The following is a 20,339-nucleotide window of genomic DNA, read 5'->3' on the forward strand; positions in this document are numbered from 1 at the left end:
TTGAGAAGCATCTAATTTACTAAAAAACTTAGCTCCTGACATGTCACTAATGATCTCTTCACGGGTGGGAATCTGGTAATGTTCTCTTTTTATACAATCATTGAGATCTTTAGGGTCTAAGCATACTCTCAACTCACCATTTGGCTTTTTCACACAAGTGATGGAATTCACCCAATCTGTAGGTTGTTCAATCCGCTGTATAACTCCTGATTGAGTCATGCGATCCAATTCCTGCTTCAAGAGATCTCGCAGAGGTGCAGGAACCCGCCGAGGAGCATGTATGACTGGTGTGGCATCATCTTTCAGTTGTATGTTATAGGTAAATGGCAATGTGCCTTGACCTTCAAAAACATCTGGAAATTGTTTGACAATGTCAGTTACATCATCACAGACAGTCTGTAAGACTACCGTTTCCCTGTTGACTTGATACACTCTTTTAACCAAATGAAGGTCTTCACAAGCTTTATCTCCTAGAAGAGATTCATGGCCGTTGGGAACTACAACAAACATCAAACTTTGCATCTTTCCTTTGACTTGTAATGTTAATCGACATACTCCTTGTGTTTCAATTGATTGTCCATTATAAGCTTTAAGGGGAACTGTACGTTTTTTAATGAGAGGTTTTTCTTTCAATGCTTTCACATCTCTAATGTTAATCAAATTAGCTTTTGCACCCGTGTCTAATTTAAAAGGCACAATGGTCCCATTAACCACAAGAGGAACAATCCATTTCGAAGACGAAAACTTCACTGAATCCTCTCTGGATACACGTGTTGCAGCATAGTGGTTCAGGCCATTACATTTCGAACATCTTTTTCCGAAAGCCGGACACTGTCTGAACTTATGTTTGGTCCCACAACGCTTACAAGAGAAAGTTTCATTGTCGTTTTCTCTGAAATTTCTTGAGTTTCCTCTTTTCCTGTCTCTGTATGATATGGCATCTACTGCTGCGCTCTGAAATGACATCGCTGACGAATTAGCCCCATCAAATTGTTTCACTTGTTGTCTTGCTACTTCACTGGACTGGCACAATTGAACAGCATAATCCAAGGTGAGCTCTGATTCTCGTAACAATCTTTCTCTCAGTTTCTTATCATAGATACCGAAAACAATCTGATCACGAATCATTGAATCTCTCAATTCATTAAAATTACAAGTCTTTGCCTTTATTTTGAGGTCTGTAAGAAAGTAATCAAAAGCCTCTCCTTCATGCTGCATTCGCGTTCTGAATACATATCGTTCATATGTCTCGTTCCTCTTTGACAAACAATGAGCATCAAATTTTTCCAATACCTTATTCAGTTTCATCTTGTTTGCCTCTTCCTCAAATTGAAAGGTGTTATAGACCTCCACGGCATCAGCTCCAGCAATGGTAAGTAACAGAGCAATCTTTCTTTCGTCCACAGCAGCTGCTTGTCCAATAGCGACAACATACAACTCAAACTGTTGTTTGAAAGTCCTCCAATTTGCATCCACATTTCCACACAACTTCAACGGCCCCGGTGGTTTAATGGCATCCATTGCTCTTTTCTACTGACCCCACTCCTGGTACCATGTATTGTTCAGGCAACAATAATAAAGATAAGAGAAATGACTGGTACAGGCTTCTTTATTCCACGTGGTTGTACACACAGCATATCTCCATTACCACACCACTCTTTAGCCAATGCACTTCATCTTATACAACACATTACTGCCATCTGCTGGAATCAATCATATACAGCTGTACTCATTACACTAGTGAACATCTACTGAAGACTATCTAGTGCACATCTACTTAGTGCATCATGGACAGCAAACAGAACAACAGAAATGCCAATGAGTACAAAACAAACCAACAGAAATTATTCAGCAAACACCATTACAAAGCAAAACACTGAGTGACTGAACAAACAGAGTAACCCAAACACAACACAGTGCATTTCTCTTTCACAAACAGCACTATCTGCTCACTTCCTCTCTCAAGCTCGTCTTTCACTCAGAGATCATGGACTAGAGCTGGATTTGAAACTGAGATCAACATGAAAAGAAAAAAAATCCAAGAACAATAAATCACTTGAAACTGTTTAAACTAGGGCTGTGAATCTTTGGGTAGACAGCGAATCGATTCGATTCACGATTCATAGGTTTTCGATTCGATTCAAGAACGATTTGTGCAAATTTAGAACGATTCAATTCGATGCGATTCACATCCAAATTCGATGCGATTCGATTAATTCGATTCGATTCTTGATTTTTTATACAGTATGCATTATAGTATTATTTCACCCAATGGGTCTTTGTCTGGGTTTGAATTAGCCTACACAGCGGCGTTCAGGGGTCAGATAGTGGGGATTTTGTCCATTGTTAATGTTAGTTCATGTTTGTTTTTAATTTTAATGAATATATTATTATAAGGCAAGGCAAGTTTATTTATATAGCACATTTCATACACAGTGGCAATTCAAAGTGCTTTACATGGAAGAAATTTAAATAATCAAAAGAAATCAGAATAATTAAAACAGTTTAGAATAAAATAATAATAATAATACAAATAAAATACAGTAAATAATTAAAACAATTTAGAATAAAAATAAAATGAAGTACAGTAATAGTCGGAAGAACAATGGCACATATATAAAACAGTGGCACATTTATATAAAAAAAAAATTCAATGGCCTAAAAACTAGCATTTTTAGAAACCTACCCAAGTAGCCAATATTTTTTTTTTTAAAAAAGGCCTTTAAAGTATTGCATTAAATGACTACATGCACAAATTAATGGAGACGTTTTCATTAGTTTCATTTTGCGTCCGTTCAGTGCACTCGTTAACATCTTTTCACTGGATTTTGTTCGCGCTCGGTCCCATATAGCTCTTATGTAACTACAGCTTTTTGAGCAGTCCATGTTTGAGCTCTCCAGCTGAGCTCTCTGTCGAGAAAGCAATAGTTTTGAGGCAAACCGCTCAAGCCATTGATAAAGCTGCCATGCCATTGCGTGGGCACTATGAAATAAAACGCTTTCATTCATTTATTACATGGAAAGACCAGTCTATGGGAAAGACTCTCCGTACACGCAAGGTGGTCTCGCGCTCGCATCCCCTCTCTGCCGAGTGCGTGCAGCCGTGTGTGCACGCGCGTTACGCGGTTTGGAGCACAACCTCTGTCTCGTATGCACTCTCGCTCTAGATTCCGGGAGATTAAACTAATTTGCGGTAATACAAGCTGATCACGACACGAGTAGCTCAACAGGTAGAAAGATAAACTCATCTTTCAGGCATTTGACCGACCGGGCTTCAGCGTGAGAAATCAGGGGTGTGTGAGTGAGCGCGTGAAACCAATGCGGATGTCTTATGACGGCCAATGCGTGAGGCAGCTTGTACCAGGGACACTTTAAGGTTGTGTTTATATATTTTAAACCACTGAATCGCTATAAAATCGCGATTAATTCGATTCTTAGCCTTTTAAATGGATTATTCACGTAAATAAACGATTCAAGATTCAAAATACATCAGGATCGATGCATATGCATCGTCAGGATTTATAATAGATGCATCGAGAAAACGAGTGAATCGTTACACCCCTAGTTCAAACCCATTCATAATATAACAGCAATGACCATCTTCTGTAACATACAGAGGAAATAATACTCACAGAGCACAAGACGAAGTTGACTGAGCTCCATACTGACCAATAATGACAGATGGTTAAAGCCTCAAGACTTCCTGATACAAACAGTCAGATCTTTAGGAACAACATGACTGATTAAAGACACAAATGCACCTCATGTGTTACAAAAAAAAAACGTTTAATAAAGTTGATAATCTTGTAACAAGTTACAAAAATATCCGGCAAATTTCTGAAATGTTGTCAGGATTCATTCAGTGCCAAACCAAAGAGCATCCGTTTTCCAGTGTGAGAATGAATATTTTTGTGTTCATTGTAAAATGAAAAAGAAACAATACGGATCTTTATTGTAATATTTGCATTTATAACTTTAAGTTAAGAAGCGGAAGTCACTAAACTCCACAGAGCTGAAAAAGATCAAACCAAACCATGAGCAAATCGTTTTTATGCCTGTTCCTCTTAAGGGATGAACGATTAAAATAACAATTGTGTCAAAATGTTTTGAAATAAAGAAATGCAATTCTTATCTTACTGCCCATGGTGGACTAAATGGACTAATACAGTGATATAAAAGACCAAACTCGCACCTTGGTGTAACGGTGGTGGTGCGGTTGAGGCAACTGGATCCAAGTGCAGCACACGCTTTATTTAACAGACTACAAACTTAAACAGATTCGACTCGGGAACAACCAACATCAACCAGACGACATTAAACAAGAACTCACAAAGACAACGCTGAAACACAGGGCTTAAATAATCAGGCACAAACGAGCTAGGAAAGGTAACAAGGGGGCGTGATAAATAAGAATCACCTGCAACAATCAATAGACAGGGAACCACTGATAACAAAAAGACAAGACACAAAACCACTAGGGATGTCCCGATCCGATCCACAGCATCGGTATCGCGCCGATACCGGCCCAGAACGCTAGATCGGAGATCGGAGGGGAGAAAAAAATATGAGCGATATCCAGTTTAGCGGCGCAGCCTGTCACGTGATGATTGTTGTGTTTACGCACACGTGCGCAGAGAATCACTCTCGCTTTGTGCACGGATTCTAATGTAATCGGATGATTCCACCCACAAAAGCTGCATTTCAGTCTTTTCAGAAATTCATTGGCTATCAGAAAATAGCGTCATTTCATTCTCTATTGCAACTGGATAGATAAACTGTCACTCAAAGAGAGGTAGGTACCTTCACCAGGCACGCTCGTTGGCTGTTGGAGTTTAGAAGACACCCCTAACACTCGCCGATTGGCTAAAATGACCTGTCAATCAATAGTTCATGGGTCAGCGGCCATTTTGACATTCTTTTTTCTCTAATGTGTTTACGTTTCAACTGAAGTTAGACGGATCAATAGTGTTGTGCTACGTTCACACCGGACGCGAATCGCGCGTCAAATTCGCGCCTGACGCGTCTAGTTTGACGCTTGACCACTAGTGTTAATTCGCGTGTCAAGAGCGAAACTGGCGCGCGTAAAGTTTGAAGCGAAATTTACGCGCGTCAGAATCAAAATCCGTTGGCGGTCATTGTTTTTATGTCGACCGAGCATTCATCAAGAGAGTTACCGCTCTGTATTTACTCTGGATAGCAGAACAGCGGCGTGGGGATCATCGTCGCCGTATATTTGTGTCCACCGGACCCTTCGGAGCCGAACCGTTTGGCGAGTTTCACCATTTGCTCGCTCCAGGAGCTGCGCTGGATGACGGCCGCTGTCAGCGGTACTTTCGCCTGTCACGCGCCCAGTTTGATGACCTGTTGTCCCGCATCTGAGCGAGGATCACCCTCGCCCGGCCCCTCATCCATCTAATCTAGCTGTCATTTATTTTTGTTTTGATAATAAATAGAGCCAGCCTTCAAAAGTTATTAACCTGTCCTGTGATTTTTTCTCTCTCTCTCACGTCCAGACACGAATTTATGCACATATGTTGATTGTCTTTACAACATAATACTATTTCTAGATATGGAATGAATAACATTCAATACAAAATGAACATGTCTCCATATAGAAATAATGTTTTAAGTGATGAAACATTTGCTTTGTTGTGCATAATCCCACCATGCATTTAGTCATATTAACAAAATAATTTATTGAAGCATCCAGACACTTCACCACGTGAGCAAGCAGCTAGGCTCCTGATTGGTTAACGCGGCGCGAATTCACGCCAAAGTTCAGATTTTTCAACTCGGGCGGCAGACGCGAATTCGCGTCAAACGCGTGAATGCACAACGCTCAATTCGCGCCATTCGCGCCAACTTGACGCGCGAATGAGGCGTATTCGCGTCTTCCGCGCCGCAGGAATTTTTCTTGCATTGACTTAACATTGAAATCATTCGCGCCTGACGCCCTATTCGCGTCCGGTGTGAACGTAGCATTAGTGCGTCGAAGTTGTGATAGCGCTGTCGGCTAACGCGAAATGCTACTATTTACATTCCATGGATGTTTATTCATATTGTTTTGGACTAAAAACTTCTTCAAATTGGATTGTATGGACGCTTTACAGTGAAACCAAACCATTTTTGTTGGAATGTGGACTAACAGATGGCTAATTGGTGAGTTTCTTCCAGTTTGTGTTGGTTTGTTTTGGCTGTTGGTGGTCTGACAAAGAGACAGATTGTGCCCGCTGTGTTGATTGTATCTTAAAATGGTTTACGTCGTTCGAATCACGAGTTTCTCAGCTTTCCAAAGATATGTATTATGTTTACTTTTGTGTTTGTTTTGTTTTGTCTTTCACAAAGTTAAACCTATAAACCACCCTGTGGGCCGTATACGGCACGTCGGACCACGAAAAAAAAAATATCGGACTAATATCGGTATCGGCAAAAGCCAAAGGTGCGGCATCGGTATCGGTATCGGAAGTGAAAAGGTGGTATCGGGACATCCCTAAAAACCACATTATGACACTTGGGATGTAGGCTGCTGTACTATATAGGCCACGCTCTACTGGTACTCTGTACTATATGGGCCGTCAATGGAGGAACAGAAGACTCTCAGATTTAATCAAAAATATCTTCATTTTTGTGTAAAAACAGTTGTCATTGTTTATACACAACTTATGGATTAGTTTTATGATCTCTTTATGAACCTTTTCAAGACGTCATCTAACCGACGCTTTTGACCGTATACGTCAACATCCGACGCTTTAGGACACCCTTGAACGTCAGTTAGATGACGCTATCTAACCCTATCCCTACCCCAGACCTAAACCACTGAAAAAAATGTGGAGTAGGATTTACTTGAAAAAAGCTAGGCAACTTTTTCCTCTCAGAAAATGCTAGTAAATTTACAAAGATTTGCCAAGTAAAAACATAAACATATTTATCAGTAGCTTTAATTAGAAATCTTAAGTTAAAATGTACTTGGAATATGGAATAAAGTAAACTTTACTAGTTAAGTGAAAGTAACAAAGAATGTAAGTAACTTGGCTAGTAATAGGTTGATCAATATCGATTTAGTTGTAATTTCCTTTGCATTACATTTCACCAGTGGTGGAAAGAGTACTGACAAATTGTACTTAAGTAAAAGTGCTACTGAAGTAAAAATTTACTTGAGTACAAGTAGAAGTACTGAAATATAATATGACTCAAGTAAGAGTAAATAAGTAGTTTGCTTAAAAACTACTCAAGTAATTGCGTTACAAAGTACTATAGTATTTTTCTATTTTTACCCAAAATGGTGAGATATAGCGAAATGGAGCGCTAAACACTCTCATGTCATCTGTTTCATTCATACTGAAGGCCCAGTACTGATGCATAGAAGTACTTTCAGTCGAATACAATCATAGTTATATTAAAAAATGGCCTGGCTCTTCCAAACTTTATAATGGCAGTGAATGACTGAAGAAAATTTGAAGCCCAAAAAAAGTGCATCCATCCATGATAAAAGTGCTCCACATATAGACTAGCTTCCTCTGTTGTCAAGAGCAATTTTTTTATTACTAATTTTGAAAAGTAAGTGTAGGTATGATCATTTGAATGTTTTGATTTGAATCATTCATAATTGAAAGCAAAGAAGGTTAATTGAGAGGTCTGATAAAAAAGGTAAGAAAAACAATAAAACAGTATGAATAAAAAATTCCCAGTAAAAAAAAAATAATAAGCAAATTAAGTGGGGTATGGTTAACATGTTAAATGAAATTATATTTTTTCATTGTAGCCAACCGAAAATGTGCTGGGAGCCCACCACTGTTGTTATAGGAACGAACTACACTTTTACATTGACAGATTAATCATGCGATCTTATTTCACTGTTTTTTCAGCTTTGTACAAAGTTTGCTTCGTATATTTAGTTTAAATGTATTGTTAAACAGGGAGAGCTTTACCATTAATTGAACTGTGTGCATGTATTTTAGACACTTACATTCTTGCTCCGTCCATTGCAAACCGAGTCCATGTTATGAGCCGAGCTTTTTTATTTACTTCAACAACTGCTCAGTGTTCTGGTATTATCAATGGTGTGACCCATTTCAGTAGTTGCCATAATTAAATACGAGCAGAATACTCACTGAAAAATTGAAACGTTAGAGCTACTGATTCAAACACGAGCGCCAGTGATTGAATGTCAAAGCGCGGTTTGAAGCCCCGCCCCCCAGCCGAACTGGAGGTTTTGATTGGTTTTGCAACCGAGTCAGACCTGTCTGTTATTGGCTGAGATGCTTCAGATATGTTTGTTATTGGCTGAAGCGCAGGGCTCCACCGCAGTGGTTTTGAAATGTGTCTGTCAAATGTCAGCTTGCGCTCCGTCGGCACCATAGACTGTAAAAAATAGGTCGGCACCTTTGTCAAAGTACTTTGTACTTTTTATGAAATATAAATGTAGAGAAGTTGAATACTTTATTTTTATTTTACTCAAGTAAGAGTAAAAGTACCACAATTTAATTATACTCAAGAAAGTAGAAAAAATGAAAAAATCTACTCAAGTACTGTAACGAAAGTATTTGTAATTAGTTACTTTCCACCACTGCATTTCACTCAAACAATTTTATTGAATTAAACCAGTCATTTATAGTATGTGTTTTACTTAGCCTATCTAAGTAATTTATACTCCATCATGTCATGTTAAACACATGATGTGAATGCAAAGACATCACTACTTGGTAGACAATACACAATGGCGGTAACATTTGATGGATCGTTTTTGTGTTTGAATGTGTCATTTTGAGCAGAAAATTTCCTCAAAATGTCACAAAATGGCAAGTTACTAATCCTGACAACAAAAGCAATGATAAAACAGTGTAAATACAGCTGGAAACCAGTGAAAAATGAGCCTCATTAATTATTCAAGGTCCAGTGCATGATGGGAACCCCAGTATCAGAACTTTATTTTATTGAGTTCATATTTATGCTTTCATTTCTACTCGCTTGAACGAAGTACTGATATGGAGTTCACTTAGTTTTTTTTTTTTTAATTCTTGCCTGAACTCAATTTTTCTTGTAAATTACATTGGGGGGTTTTTTCAGTAGTATTTACCTTACCAAAAAAATCATTTTTTTCAGTGTACCCGCGTCAGCTAACTGACGTTAAAGGGTGCCCTAAAGCGTCGGATGTTGACGTATGGTCAAAAGCGTCGGTTAGATGACGTCTTGGGATGGGAATGTTGATCTTTTGAAGCATCAAAGGAGTTGCATAGCTGTCAACGGAGGGACAGAAATCACTCATAATTTAGTAAACACATATTAATTTGTATCCCCAAGGTAAATGAAGGTCTTGTGAGTTTGGAACAACTTGAGGGTGAGTAAATGATGACATAATTTTCATTTTAGGGTGAACTATGCCTTTATGGCTACTATCAAGATAAAAACCTAAATCCTAAAATATAAGGAATTATAATACCTTGTTCAATAACATTCAGATCCTTTTTCTTGCTTGGCACAAACAGAGTAATTTGGGTTGTCTCATTATTGAGGTAGGGGGAGATGTGTGTGTGGTTGTAAAACTTTTTTCTGCATCTGTAACTCACTGGATTTTTAGCTTTTATTTGTGATTTTTAGCTGATTTTTAGATTTCTTCCAGAACCACAGGATGTGTACAAATAATTATGTGTCAATTCATCTCCACAAAAAATAGCATGTTCAAGAATTGTTTAAAATTATATTATTATTCTCTCCATAAATGTAATCATTTCTGTAGATTGAAGGAGTTTTATGTGGAAAAGTCCAATATTGAGAGATTAAAACTTGATTCACGATTCTTCTGTTTTTATTTGTTATACTGTGAGACAAAGCATCAGATCCAGAATATTTCAAAAAGACTTTGTTTCTTTATTAAGAAAAGAAAACAAATAAAATTATGCAATACTGCAGTAATACAAGTCAGGAGACTAAAATAAGGAATATGTGCACATATACATATACAAATGACAGTGTGTTCATGCGGTTATAATGAGAATCAGGAAAATATCACACAAGCCTTAAATGGTAAAGAATTGCACAGCGTTACATAAAGCAGAACAACATGACAGACTTGAGAGAGGCATTTTAATTAAATTTTAATCATTTTAATTATTTGGCCAATGGGATTGTGGGAATGAATCTGAGAGGACGGGGATGTACTAGCGATGCTAAAGCTTAGTGAAGGTCTGATCCACATTAACAATAATAGTTTATTGGTCAAAAACAGAAAAACCAAACCTTGTTTAAGCCAACATTAAATCAAAATGTACCCTTTCTTCTTTCTTCAACACTTTAAAAAATGACAGTATGAAAAAGTTATGGAAGTTTAAATTCACAGTAAATCAAATATACTGTATTATATATTTTTTTATTTTATTTAAAATATATATTTTACAAAATATTTTTACTCTAAAATTACTATAAAATCAAAGCCATAAATCTAACCAAGTTATGTTCCAAATTTGAAGTTGATATCACAAAAATTGAAGTTCCCATGAGATTTTGTTTAGACGTAGTACCAAAAATAGCCACCGGGTGCCATTGAATTCCATTGAATTTAGTTGTATATATTCTGCCTTAACAAATTAATAAATTTCTGTCCAAATATCAATTTTGTCACAAAATTTGGAACTTTGAGACTCAGACCTTTCTGACAATATGTGTTTTGTCAAGATTAGAAAAGGTTTTGATAATAAATTATGAATATAATGATGCCCAAAAGGGGAGGAACCTGATAAAATAAGTACAGTTTCTATGGTAACGCAATGTTCAACTATAAAACGGTGTTCACAGGATGAATTCTGAGTTTATAAGCTTTCAAATGATACCTAATTTATGATAACTACTAAAATATGTGATATAATAAAAAAGGCGATAATAAAATTATATTATATTTTAGAGGATAATATATTATAATTTTTAGAGGATAATATTACATTATATATTTGTATTTTTATTGAAAAATACTAGATTATGTTTTGTTGTGAACTTTTAGCATAAAAACAGAAGTTTCAATGATTAAAAGCGGGTGCATGTGACAAAGGTCAAAAGTGGGTGTGACATAGGTCAGATCTCCTGTTATGAAGCAGATTTTTTTAGGTGCACTCTTGTCATAAATTCATCAATTACTCTTCCTACATAATTTGTAACACAAAACAGGGGTAGAATATTTATTTAGAAGTCTTAGACCTTTCCAACAATATATAATTTGTCATAATTAGATTAAGATTTAATAGAAATATAGTGAAGTAAAGTTAGGTGTCCTGGTACCGGGACGGTGACAGTTAAGGGGTTAAGTATATTAATTGAACCAATTGCGTTTAATGATAGCAATGACTTGTAATAAATCACTGGGGTGTTTTCTCTCTCATTCTGCAGCATTTGTAAATCAGCACGACTGTCGCCAGCAGATATGGACAAGCTGCCAGAACAGAAGTGAGTATTTTGAGGACAGAGATATGAGATTCTGAAAGAGACACACGAGCACTTTATCATGAACTATATCTGAACGACGGCATATGAAGAAATAAATCAGTTCACAGTTTCATGACCTCTCACCTCTGACTGAGATCCAGCTCTTGAGCGACTCTCCTCTCTGGTGTTTGCAGTAGTAGAAACCCTCATGTGACTTTGAGACAGTCGGGATGATCATCTCTATAGTTTGACTCTGGACGAGTGATTCATCTTTATAGAAATCAGATCTGAGGTTTGATGGGGATGTATATTTATTTAAACAGCGTAGAGTCAGATTATCTCCTTCAGTCACAGGATGAACAGGACTCTCCAGAATCACACCAGCTTCAGAAATAGAGGAAACATGCAATACATCAACAAAATGGTAACATAATAAAAACAAGACATCTTTCCAGTTTTCCACTGCGCACTGGTTTCTGAGTGTATTTAGTGTATTGTTATAATGATCTGGCTGCTTACATTAGTATATTGTTAAATCATCCTGCTTTATGCATTGATTATAAACTGTCAGTGAAATAAATAAATCCAGAAACACAGACTCACAGTGTACAGTGATATTAACAGGATGATATTTCTCTCCAGATTTAGACTGACACCAGTAAACTGCAGTGTCTGATGTGCTGGTGGATCTGATTGTACATGTAGATCCTGTTTGTGATCCCCACAGTAATAATGAACAATCTTCCAGCCCTAAACTCTCTGTGTATCTCCTCACTGTCCATCCATCAGAGTTACTCTGGTCCTCACAGCTCAGAGAGAGAGAGTCGGATGTGAAGTGTTGAGTTCTGCTGGGACTGATGATCAGAGACACTGGAGGAGAAACACCTGACAAGATATCATTACAGAGACAATTAGGAAATTGTCTTCATTAGCAGCCTGGTCTCATTGTTAATACTTAGGTATTTTACGTTTTTGCAAAGATAGAAAACGTACTTTTTAGTACGTTTGGATAGATGCTGAAACGTATAATATAGACGTATCTGCAACATTTAAACGTAACATTATTACGTTTTTACAGCTACAAAACGTTAACTATTTACGTATATTCTATATCATAAAGATATCTGTATAATTTCCCTTTTTACCATTTTATAGATAAATGTAAGATCCCATAACCCTAATCCCAAACCTAAACATACCCTAAACATACATTTATATATAATATAAAACATGATAAAACATAATGGACAGATGTGTTGGGAAATGGCAGTTTTATTAATATTTTAGCATTAGAATATATTTTGAGCCACCAATCCTACTCCTACCCCCAAACCTACCCCTAACAATTCCTTAAAACAACGTAACAAACTACAATTATGAAGAAAAACTTAACTAACAGACAAGTATAATCACAATAATGTATTTATTGCGAAAATGTCAAAACCGATACCAAAAGCCGTTCACATGATGAAGCATTGCAGTCTCAGTCTTCTCTGGCAGTATTGTAATAGTTTTGTATGAAGTACAGAGCAGAAATTAAATTAATAATCAATTAAAATGTTAATCAGGGAAGAGCCAATGAACGTGCCGTAAAACACGACGTAACGCCTCAAGGGTGCAATTTTTGAATTTGAATTCATCACCAGCGCGGGATTTGACATGTACGGTTGCTGCTGAGAATGGAGACGATCACGACTGGATAAGAGGCTGAATTCACCTTTGGCTAAGCCCCGCCCCCCTTAGTTACTGTTGCTACATCCGTCAAACTTCATCTGTGCTCTGCATGGCTTATGCTGTGACAGCTCTTCCTGCTGAAATGTTATCAAACTTTTATAAAGCAGCAAATAAAGTGTCCGATAGAAGTAGGCAAAAGGGGCTGCAATATGCGTTTGAAGGCTATATTCAAGACACACAGGTGAAACGCAAGAAACAAACAAGGCATCCAAAATAGAGGCAAAATCATAACGTTACTGCTCACAGTAAAAAAAAATGAACCACCGCAGATCCTACTAATGGAGACGGAGGCTGGGACTAACAATATCAGGGAGCAACACTGTTCATGCAAGCTGGGTAGGTCTCTATTCACTTCTATAATCGTTATTACAAAGCAAACGGACTAACGTTACACGAGTATATAGTGTTGTATTTATTAGCAGCGTGTGCTAGCGTATCAACAACCGGTATGAGAACCGAAATCATAACCTAAAACATTATAAAACGGTTTGACTAGTATAACTTCACTCCCACAGTAATGTTAGAAGTAAAAAACATGTGCTTGTTGGTCTTTAAGGGGGTTTAGCTGACTGAGGACGTCCACACAGTTTAATACAAAGACGACACTTGTCAGGATTTGTCTTCGGTTTTGGGAAAAAACGGACACCAACCTCTCTGGGAAACGGGTATCTGTGTTACAAATGTCCGAGGCACAACGTTTAACCATATTTTTGATAAAACTACGACGGTAAAAGCCTGCCGAGACCAAAAAGAGACGCCTGTGTTGAAAGTCAAGGGAGCGCTGTGAAAAACTGTCGGACCTCTGTGGGAGCTCGTTCTTGGCTGGGCTGTGATTGGTCAATCTACATTCTAGGGCGTGGCTTAGCCAAAGGTGAATTAGGAGTTGTTTCTTGCAAACAACTATGGATTCTAAAGATTTGGATTACATCAAACTAATAAAATTGATGTCTTTTGTGAATTTTTGTTGTGTTTTATACTAGGAGAAAACGCTTTATCTCAAGGTAAATAAACTATATTACAAAATGGTTAAACGAGTAACGTTAAAGAATGTATTTTTAAGGTTTTATAGTGTATTGTTTAACACCATGCAGGCGAAACGAGCAAAATGTTAATATTTATGAGTATTATATCAATAAATGCGACCGAAAACTTCATTAATAAGACAGTGAAATGCAATAGAGTCAAAACATTATGCTACGATATTAATATGCATAAATTGTGATACGTACAAACATGTACGTCGGTGGCTTTGTTCACACGTAAATAATTTACGTTTTTGTGCTATAAATACGTATAAATATTTTACGTTTTAAATACGTCAGTAAATAAATTGTAAATACGTCAGTATTATACGTTTATTTGAATATAAAACGTAATTATATGTATGTATGATAGAACGACACTTTACGTACAAATACATACGTATTCTCATGAGATCACGTTGTTATTAGAGATGAAGATATTATTTCAACTATAGTGTGAACTCACCAGTGACCCACAGTGGTTGTGTGCTGCTTTGTATTATATAGACTGGTTTTCCTCTCTCTGCTCTGCACATATAAACTCCTGTGTGATTTACAGCAACAGAACTGACAGTGTATTTTCCTCCAGCTCCTCTTCTGCTGTCTGAGAGCGGCTCATTGTGAACACTCGTGTCTGTGTTAAATGAGAATATGCAGATGATCACTAAAGGAAATGACCTTTAATAATGTTTTTGATAAAACCAGTAAATGTATATGATATCACATGGAGGACATTATAATACCTGATGCAGTGAACCAGCTGAATGTCCAGCCTGTAGAAGAGCCGTTAACCTCACAGTTCAGAGTCACTGGATCTCCTTCAGTCAACCACGTCTGAGGAGAAACACTTAACACTGTTCTGGGATCTGAAATACAGACATCACTCATTAATAACATGTTAAACTTGTGTGTGTGTTTATGAAGAGATGATCAAACTCACCCGATACTGTCAGTGTGACTTCATCACTCAGTCGTGAAATGCCTGATCCGTCAGTCTCTATTATATTACAGGAGTATTTCCCTGCGTCAGACTCAGAGACAGACCTGATAGTGTGTTCCTGTAGTTTACTGGAATCCATGAATGAACCTTCTTTATACCAGTTGTACATCCAGCTAGACTCCTTCAGCATCAATGTCACATCTGAGAGTGACCGTCTCTCCTCTGAACACATGTTGATCAGGTTTAATGGTCACTCTGGATTTTGGTATTTCTGCACAACAACAATAAACAATGAAAATAATGTGATGATTAATTTAAATAAAATAATCAAATGTGGTGTTAATTTCCCTCTAGGAATGGTTACTTAAGTGACCAACAGAGTGAATGTGTTTTCATCAAGTATAACATGTTCCTGGATAAACATCTTTATTGATCCTGAACAACATTCAAATCAACCAATCAGATTTGAGGGACAAGTTTACAGTTTATTATATGTTCAGTTTACACAGTTTAGTGCTTGTACATCAGTGTTATTCACCTATCATTTCTCTCTGGTATTGGAGATAAGTTATGGCTATAGGGTTAACTCAGCAAAATCACAATGACCATCAAACTGTTAAATCAGGTTAGACTGAAGTGTTGTTCTCTATAGCTGTTATAGTCACGTATTAAGTGTCTTATGAAATTATAGTAATATCTCAGAGTAAATACTCACCATGTATTGTCACTGTTACTGGTTCACTGTAATCTGTGTAACGTCCTTCTCTTCGTGCTCTGCATCTGTACTGTCCTCCATCAGAGATTTGCACACGATCGATTACTTTAGTTGCAGCATCAGTAGATTCAGGGTTTGAGTCTTTACTCCAGAGAAACTCCCATCCACCCAGTGTCTGATCCAGCGAACATGTCAGAGTAACTCTGTCTCCAGTGAACACTGAACTCTGTGGCTCAACAGTCAGAGTCGGTTTGGGGAAATCTATTAATATAACATTGGTAAAAAAGTAAATATAAAATTAGTAAAATCATGAGTTTTTCAGCAGATCTTGTCCTCTTGCTAGTAAATCAATCTTGATTTAACAGACAAAAAAGAAATAACTGCTAGCAGTGATTACAGGATTACAGTGAGGTCAACATTCACTCAGTGCAACGCAGAGTTCAATACTTCGTTAGCGTGTCAATTGATGGTTACAAACATAAAAAATACTCTTTGTGATGCTTGGTTTGGAAATCATGTGACCCGTTTGTGATAAGCAAATAATAATTTAAAAAATCAAGATGCAAAAACATATGTAAAAAATTGTGGAGTACTTTAAACAATTTGAAGGATTTGAATGTAAACAAATCCTTAAATATAAAATAAAAAAAATTAAATACTTTTTTACAGTTCCTGTCAAAAGTTTGGAAACATTAAAATTTACAAAAGTCTACTCTGCTCACCAAGGCTGCATTTACTTGATAAAAAAAAGAAAAAACTGTAAAACACTATATTATGAAATATTACTACAAGGTAAAATAACTATTTTCTACTTGATTTTATTTTATTTAAAAAAAAAAGTAATTTATTCCTCTTAGAAGGAAAGGTTCTATATAGAACCTTAAAAGGTTCTAAAGCGCTACGTATTTGGAACCCCTAAAATGCAATGCATGTTAACGATCACAAAATTCAAGATATGTGGGTTAAAAAATGTATAATCAATATCAGACGAAGAGGGCCATTTCAGTTTTTATCCTCCAAAATCACCATGCTTAAAATGTGATATTAAGTTACTACAACAGTTTAATAAACAATAATTTAATTACATACTACAAAATGTTGCAGAATAATATATGAACGAATAATATATAGCCTTTAAAGAACTTTTGTGCCAAAAGGGTTTTTTTTTCTCATTATAGAACCTTTTTTAGCATTAAATGTTCTTTGGAGTTACATATATAGAACCCCTTTTTCTAAGAGTGTGTGATCAACGCTGAATTTTCAGCATCATTACTCCAGTCTTCAGTGTCACATGATCCTTCAGGAAATCATCCTGGATTTGATGGTCAAAAAACATTTCTGATTATTATTATCAATGTTGAAAACATTAACCTATTCATTTCTCTCTTTTTTAATATTACCACAAATGTTTGAATGGTTTTGTTTCCATTCAAACAATGTAATTATTTTCTTTTTCTTTTCTTTTCTTTAAATTAAGAATTTGTTTATTTTAACACAGATTTTGTTTCCACAAAAATATTAAGCAGCAGTAACTTTCAACATTGATATAATAATCAGACATTTTTCTTGAGCATCATACTATATCAGAATCATTTCTGAAAAATCATGTGACTCTGAAGAATTGAGTAATAATGCTGCAACTTTAGCTTTGATCACTGCGTAACTTCCATTTTACAGAATATTCATATCGAAAGCAGTTTTTAAATTGTAGTAATATTTCACAATATTGCTGTTTTGCTGATTTCTTTATGAAATAAATGCATGAGAGACTTGAAAAAAATATATATTTTATTAAAAGTTATAATATACATAACTTTTGACAGGTACAGTATATGTAACAGTTATTATAAAATCACTTATGTGATGAAATACACAACTGATATATAATTACCTTCAATTTGGCCAGAGTTGAGTTTGCAAATTAGCACTAAAAACACAAAGAGAAAAAAACGTCTCGATTACGTATGTAAGTTGTATGTAAGTTTGTAAAAAAAAAAAAATCAGAAGTAATGAAGTCAGAGAAAATTATGAAGAATAATTCAGGATAAAATAGTTAACGAAGGAAAATATGTGTCCAGAAAATATTAACAATGAGAATATGATTTTTGTAAGTTAACAGAACAGAAGCAGACTAAGACTAAGACTATATATATATATATCTCCATTTAAGTCAACAAAACTATAACCACGAAACATTTCAACTTACTTAACTGATTTAAATTTTGAATTACTGATTCAACACTTAATCTTTTAAGCTCGTCTTTAGATCATGGACTAGAACTGGATTTGAAACTCTGAGAGCAGCATGAAAAGAATAGAAAAATCCAGGAACACCAAATAATTTGATCCTATTCATAACATATTTACAATTCCACTGAAACATACAGAGGAAATAATACTCACAGAGCACAAGAGGAAGTTGACTGAGCTCCATACTGACCAATAATGACAGACGGTTGAAGACACAGACTTAAAGCCTCGAAGACTTCCTGATTCACACAGTCAGATCTTAAGAAACAACATGACTGATTAAAGACACACAAATGCATCTCATGTGTTAGAAAAAACCTTTTGACAAAGTTGATAATCTTGTAACGAGTTCTCAAAAAATATCAGGCAAGTTTCCTACTGAAATGTTGTCAGGATTCATTCAGTACCAAACTAAAGCATCAGTTTTCCAATATGACATTTAATATTTTTGAGTGTTTAATGAAAAAGGAAAAGGGAAAATGGGATCTTTATTGTAATAATAATATTTGCATTTAGCATATAACTTTATAAGTTAAGAAGCAGAAGTTACAAAATTCCACAAGACTGAAAAAAAAATAAATCAAACCAAACCACAACTATGAGCTCATCTCGGTCTATTCCTGTTCTTTTCAGGCCTCTGACAACAAGGGTGTCGACTTCCGTACGGATGTATGTGAAAACTCAGATTCTAGCGGTTCATGAGAACATATTAAAAGTAAATTTAAGGTCCACTGTAAAGACTCCTGGAATTGTAATGCTAAACATCAAAGTAGCCATTAAATAGGTTTATGTTGCTATTTTAATATTTTCAAACTAATAACAGATAAATGTTTTCTTGAAGTGTCTTTAAACAATACCTGTAATGACAACTCCCAATATTTATATTTTTGGCAGCCAACCTTTTTTTACTTGCTGTAGTTTACAATATTCCTGACATAAATGTACTTTTTTTTGGACTTGTAACATTTGTCGGAAATGTAAATTAGTTATTTTAATTATGTTTTATAAAACTTTCAGTAAAAATATATTTCATATTAATGTAAAGTGAAGTAGTAGCATTTTTTAAAGTTTCTGGGATATCATAAATTGGAGCACTAGAAGGTGCTCATACAATTCAATCCACTACAATCCACAGATGGGAACTAGGCTAACTAGTAATGACTCAAGTGTTACTACATACTTCTAAAGAAATGTTCTAAAAGTACACTAAAGTTCACCAAACGCTTGAAATGACTTGTGTTTGGTTGCACAAATCATGACTAGATCATGTAGTAACAACACTTGAGTCATTAGTTAGTTCCCATGATCTTCACTTTAGAATACGGATCCAAATAATTAGTAATTCCCATTAAAGTATGAAGTACCACTTTCATTAGCATTACTAACCAATTAATCAATTAGTGTTTCTTGTTAGTTAATAGTAGTTACTAGATTGTTAATAAACTTTTTCAGTAGTTCTCTGGGAAGCATTAAAAAATAGTAGTTATTGATTAGTTAATAGTGAACTACCACTTTCATCATGCGAACTTCGTTAATCAGAGTTTCTTGTTAGTTGATAGTTATTAGACTGTCAAGATTGTGTTACTCATCGGTTCTTGTGTAGTTATTCATTAACAAAGGAACCGTATTCTAAAGTATTACCAGAAATCTTTGTTTCCCGGTGCTTCCTCTGCGCCTCGTCACCTCTCTTTCTGATTGGCTACACACTGTAAACTTTTTTTGATTTTAACGGTAAAATACTGTAAAAAATGCTACAGTGCAAAACTGTTAATTGGTAAACAGAAATTTTCCGTACTATACACGGTAAATAACTGTGATATAATTTTACAGTAAAATACCATTAAATTTACAGTTTTTGAAAGTGAAAAAGAACAAATCATTGTATTATTTACAGTGAAAAAACGTAAATTGACATTCCCACAATTCACTTCACTTTTTATGTATTTTTGTTGAAATAACTATGATTACTCATAGTTTTATTGTTTTATTTCTAATCAGTTATGTACATTAGGGTTATATGTTACATTTAATGTTGTTAAATTAATGTTTATTGCATTTTTTTTTTAATTTCATGTGTGGTCCCATGATGGTGCTTAATATTTGTGTGAATGATGCAGCTTCTTTAAATAAGTATTGCTTTATATATGCAAGTATTTACTTGTGATAAGCTGTGATTGCTCATGTAACTCAGTTGTTGTCAGTGTATTACAATGGTCTAAAACAGATAGCAATACATCAATAAGTTGGTAAATCCACATTTGATCAG

General features: G+C 35.6%; 1 protein-coding gene and 1 pseudogene across 2 annotated transcripts in view; both read right to left on the minus strand.

Moving 5' to 3' along the window:
- LOC120471919 (Fc receptor-like protein 5) overlaps positions 1 to 3,690 on the minus strand; it is a 57,927-nt gene extending 54,237 nt beyond the window's left edge. Inside the window, exon 1 of the mRNA XM_089129013.1 lies at positions 3,633 to 3,690. Coding sequence (XP_088985139.1) covers positions 3,633 to 3,663 — 31 coding nt within the window. The 5' untranslated portion in view covers positions 3,664 to 3,690. The remainder of the gene's footprint in view (positions 1 to 3,632) is intronic.
- A 6,154-nt stretch (positions 3,691 to 9,844) lies between these two features.
- LOC148981927 (Fc receptor-like protein 5) lies at positions 9,845 to 18,316 on the minus strand (annotated as a pseudogene). Its single transcript, XR_016155304.1, has 9 exons — positions 18,227 to 18,316; positions 17,715 to 17,750; positions 15,824 to 16,084; positions 15,109 to 15,379; positions 14,912 to 15,034; positions 14,635 to 14,802; positions 12,016 to 12,297; positions 11,550 to 11,796; positions 9,845 to 11,496 (listed from the first exon to the last, which is right to left on the minus strand). The product of XR_016155304.1 is annotated as an Fc receptor-like protein 5 (transcript).
- Between the last annotated feature and the right edge of the window lie 2,023 nt (positions 18,317 to 20,339).

This window comes from Pimephales promelas, chromosome 3 (genome assembly GCF_988280905.1).
Source record: "Pimephales promelas chromosome 3, fPimPro1.hap1.1, whole genome shotgun sequence".
NCBI lineage: Eukaryota > Metazoa > Chordata > Actinopteri > Cypriniformes > Leuciscidae > Pimephales > Pimephales promelas.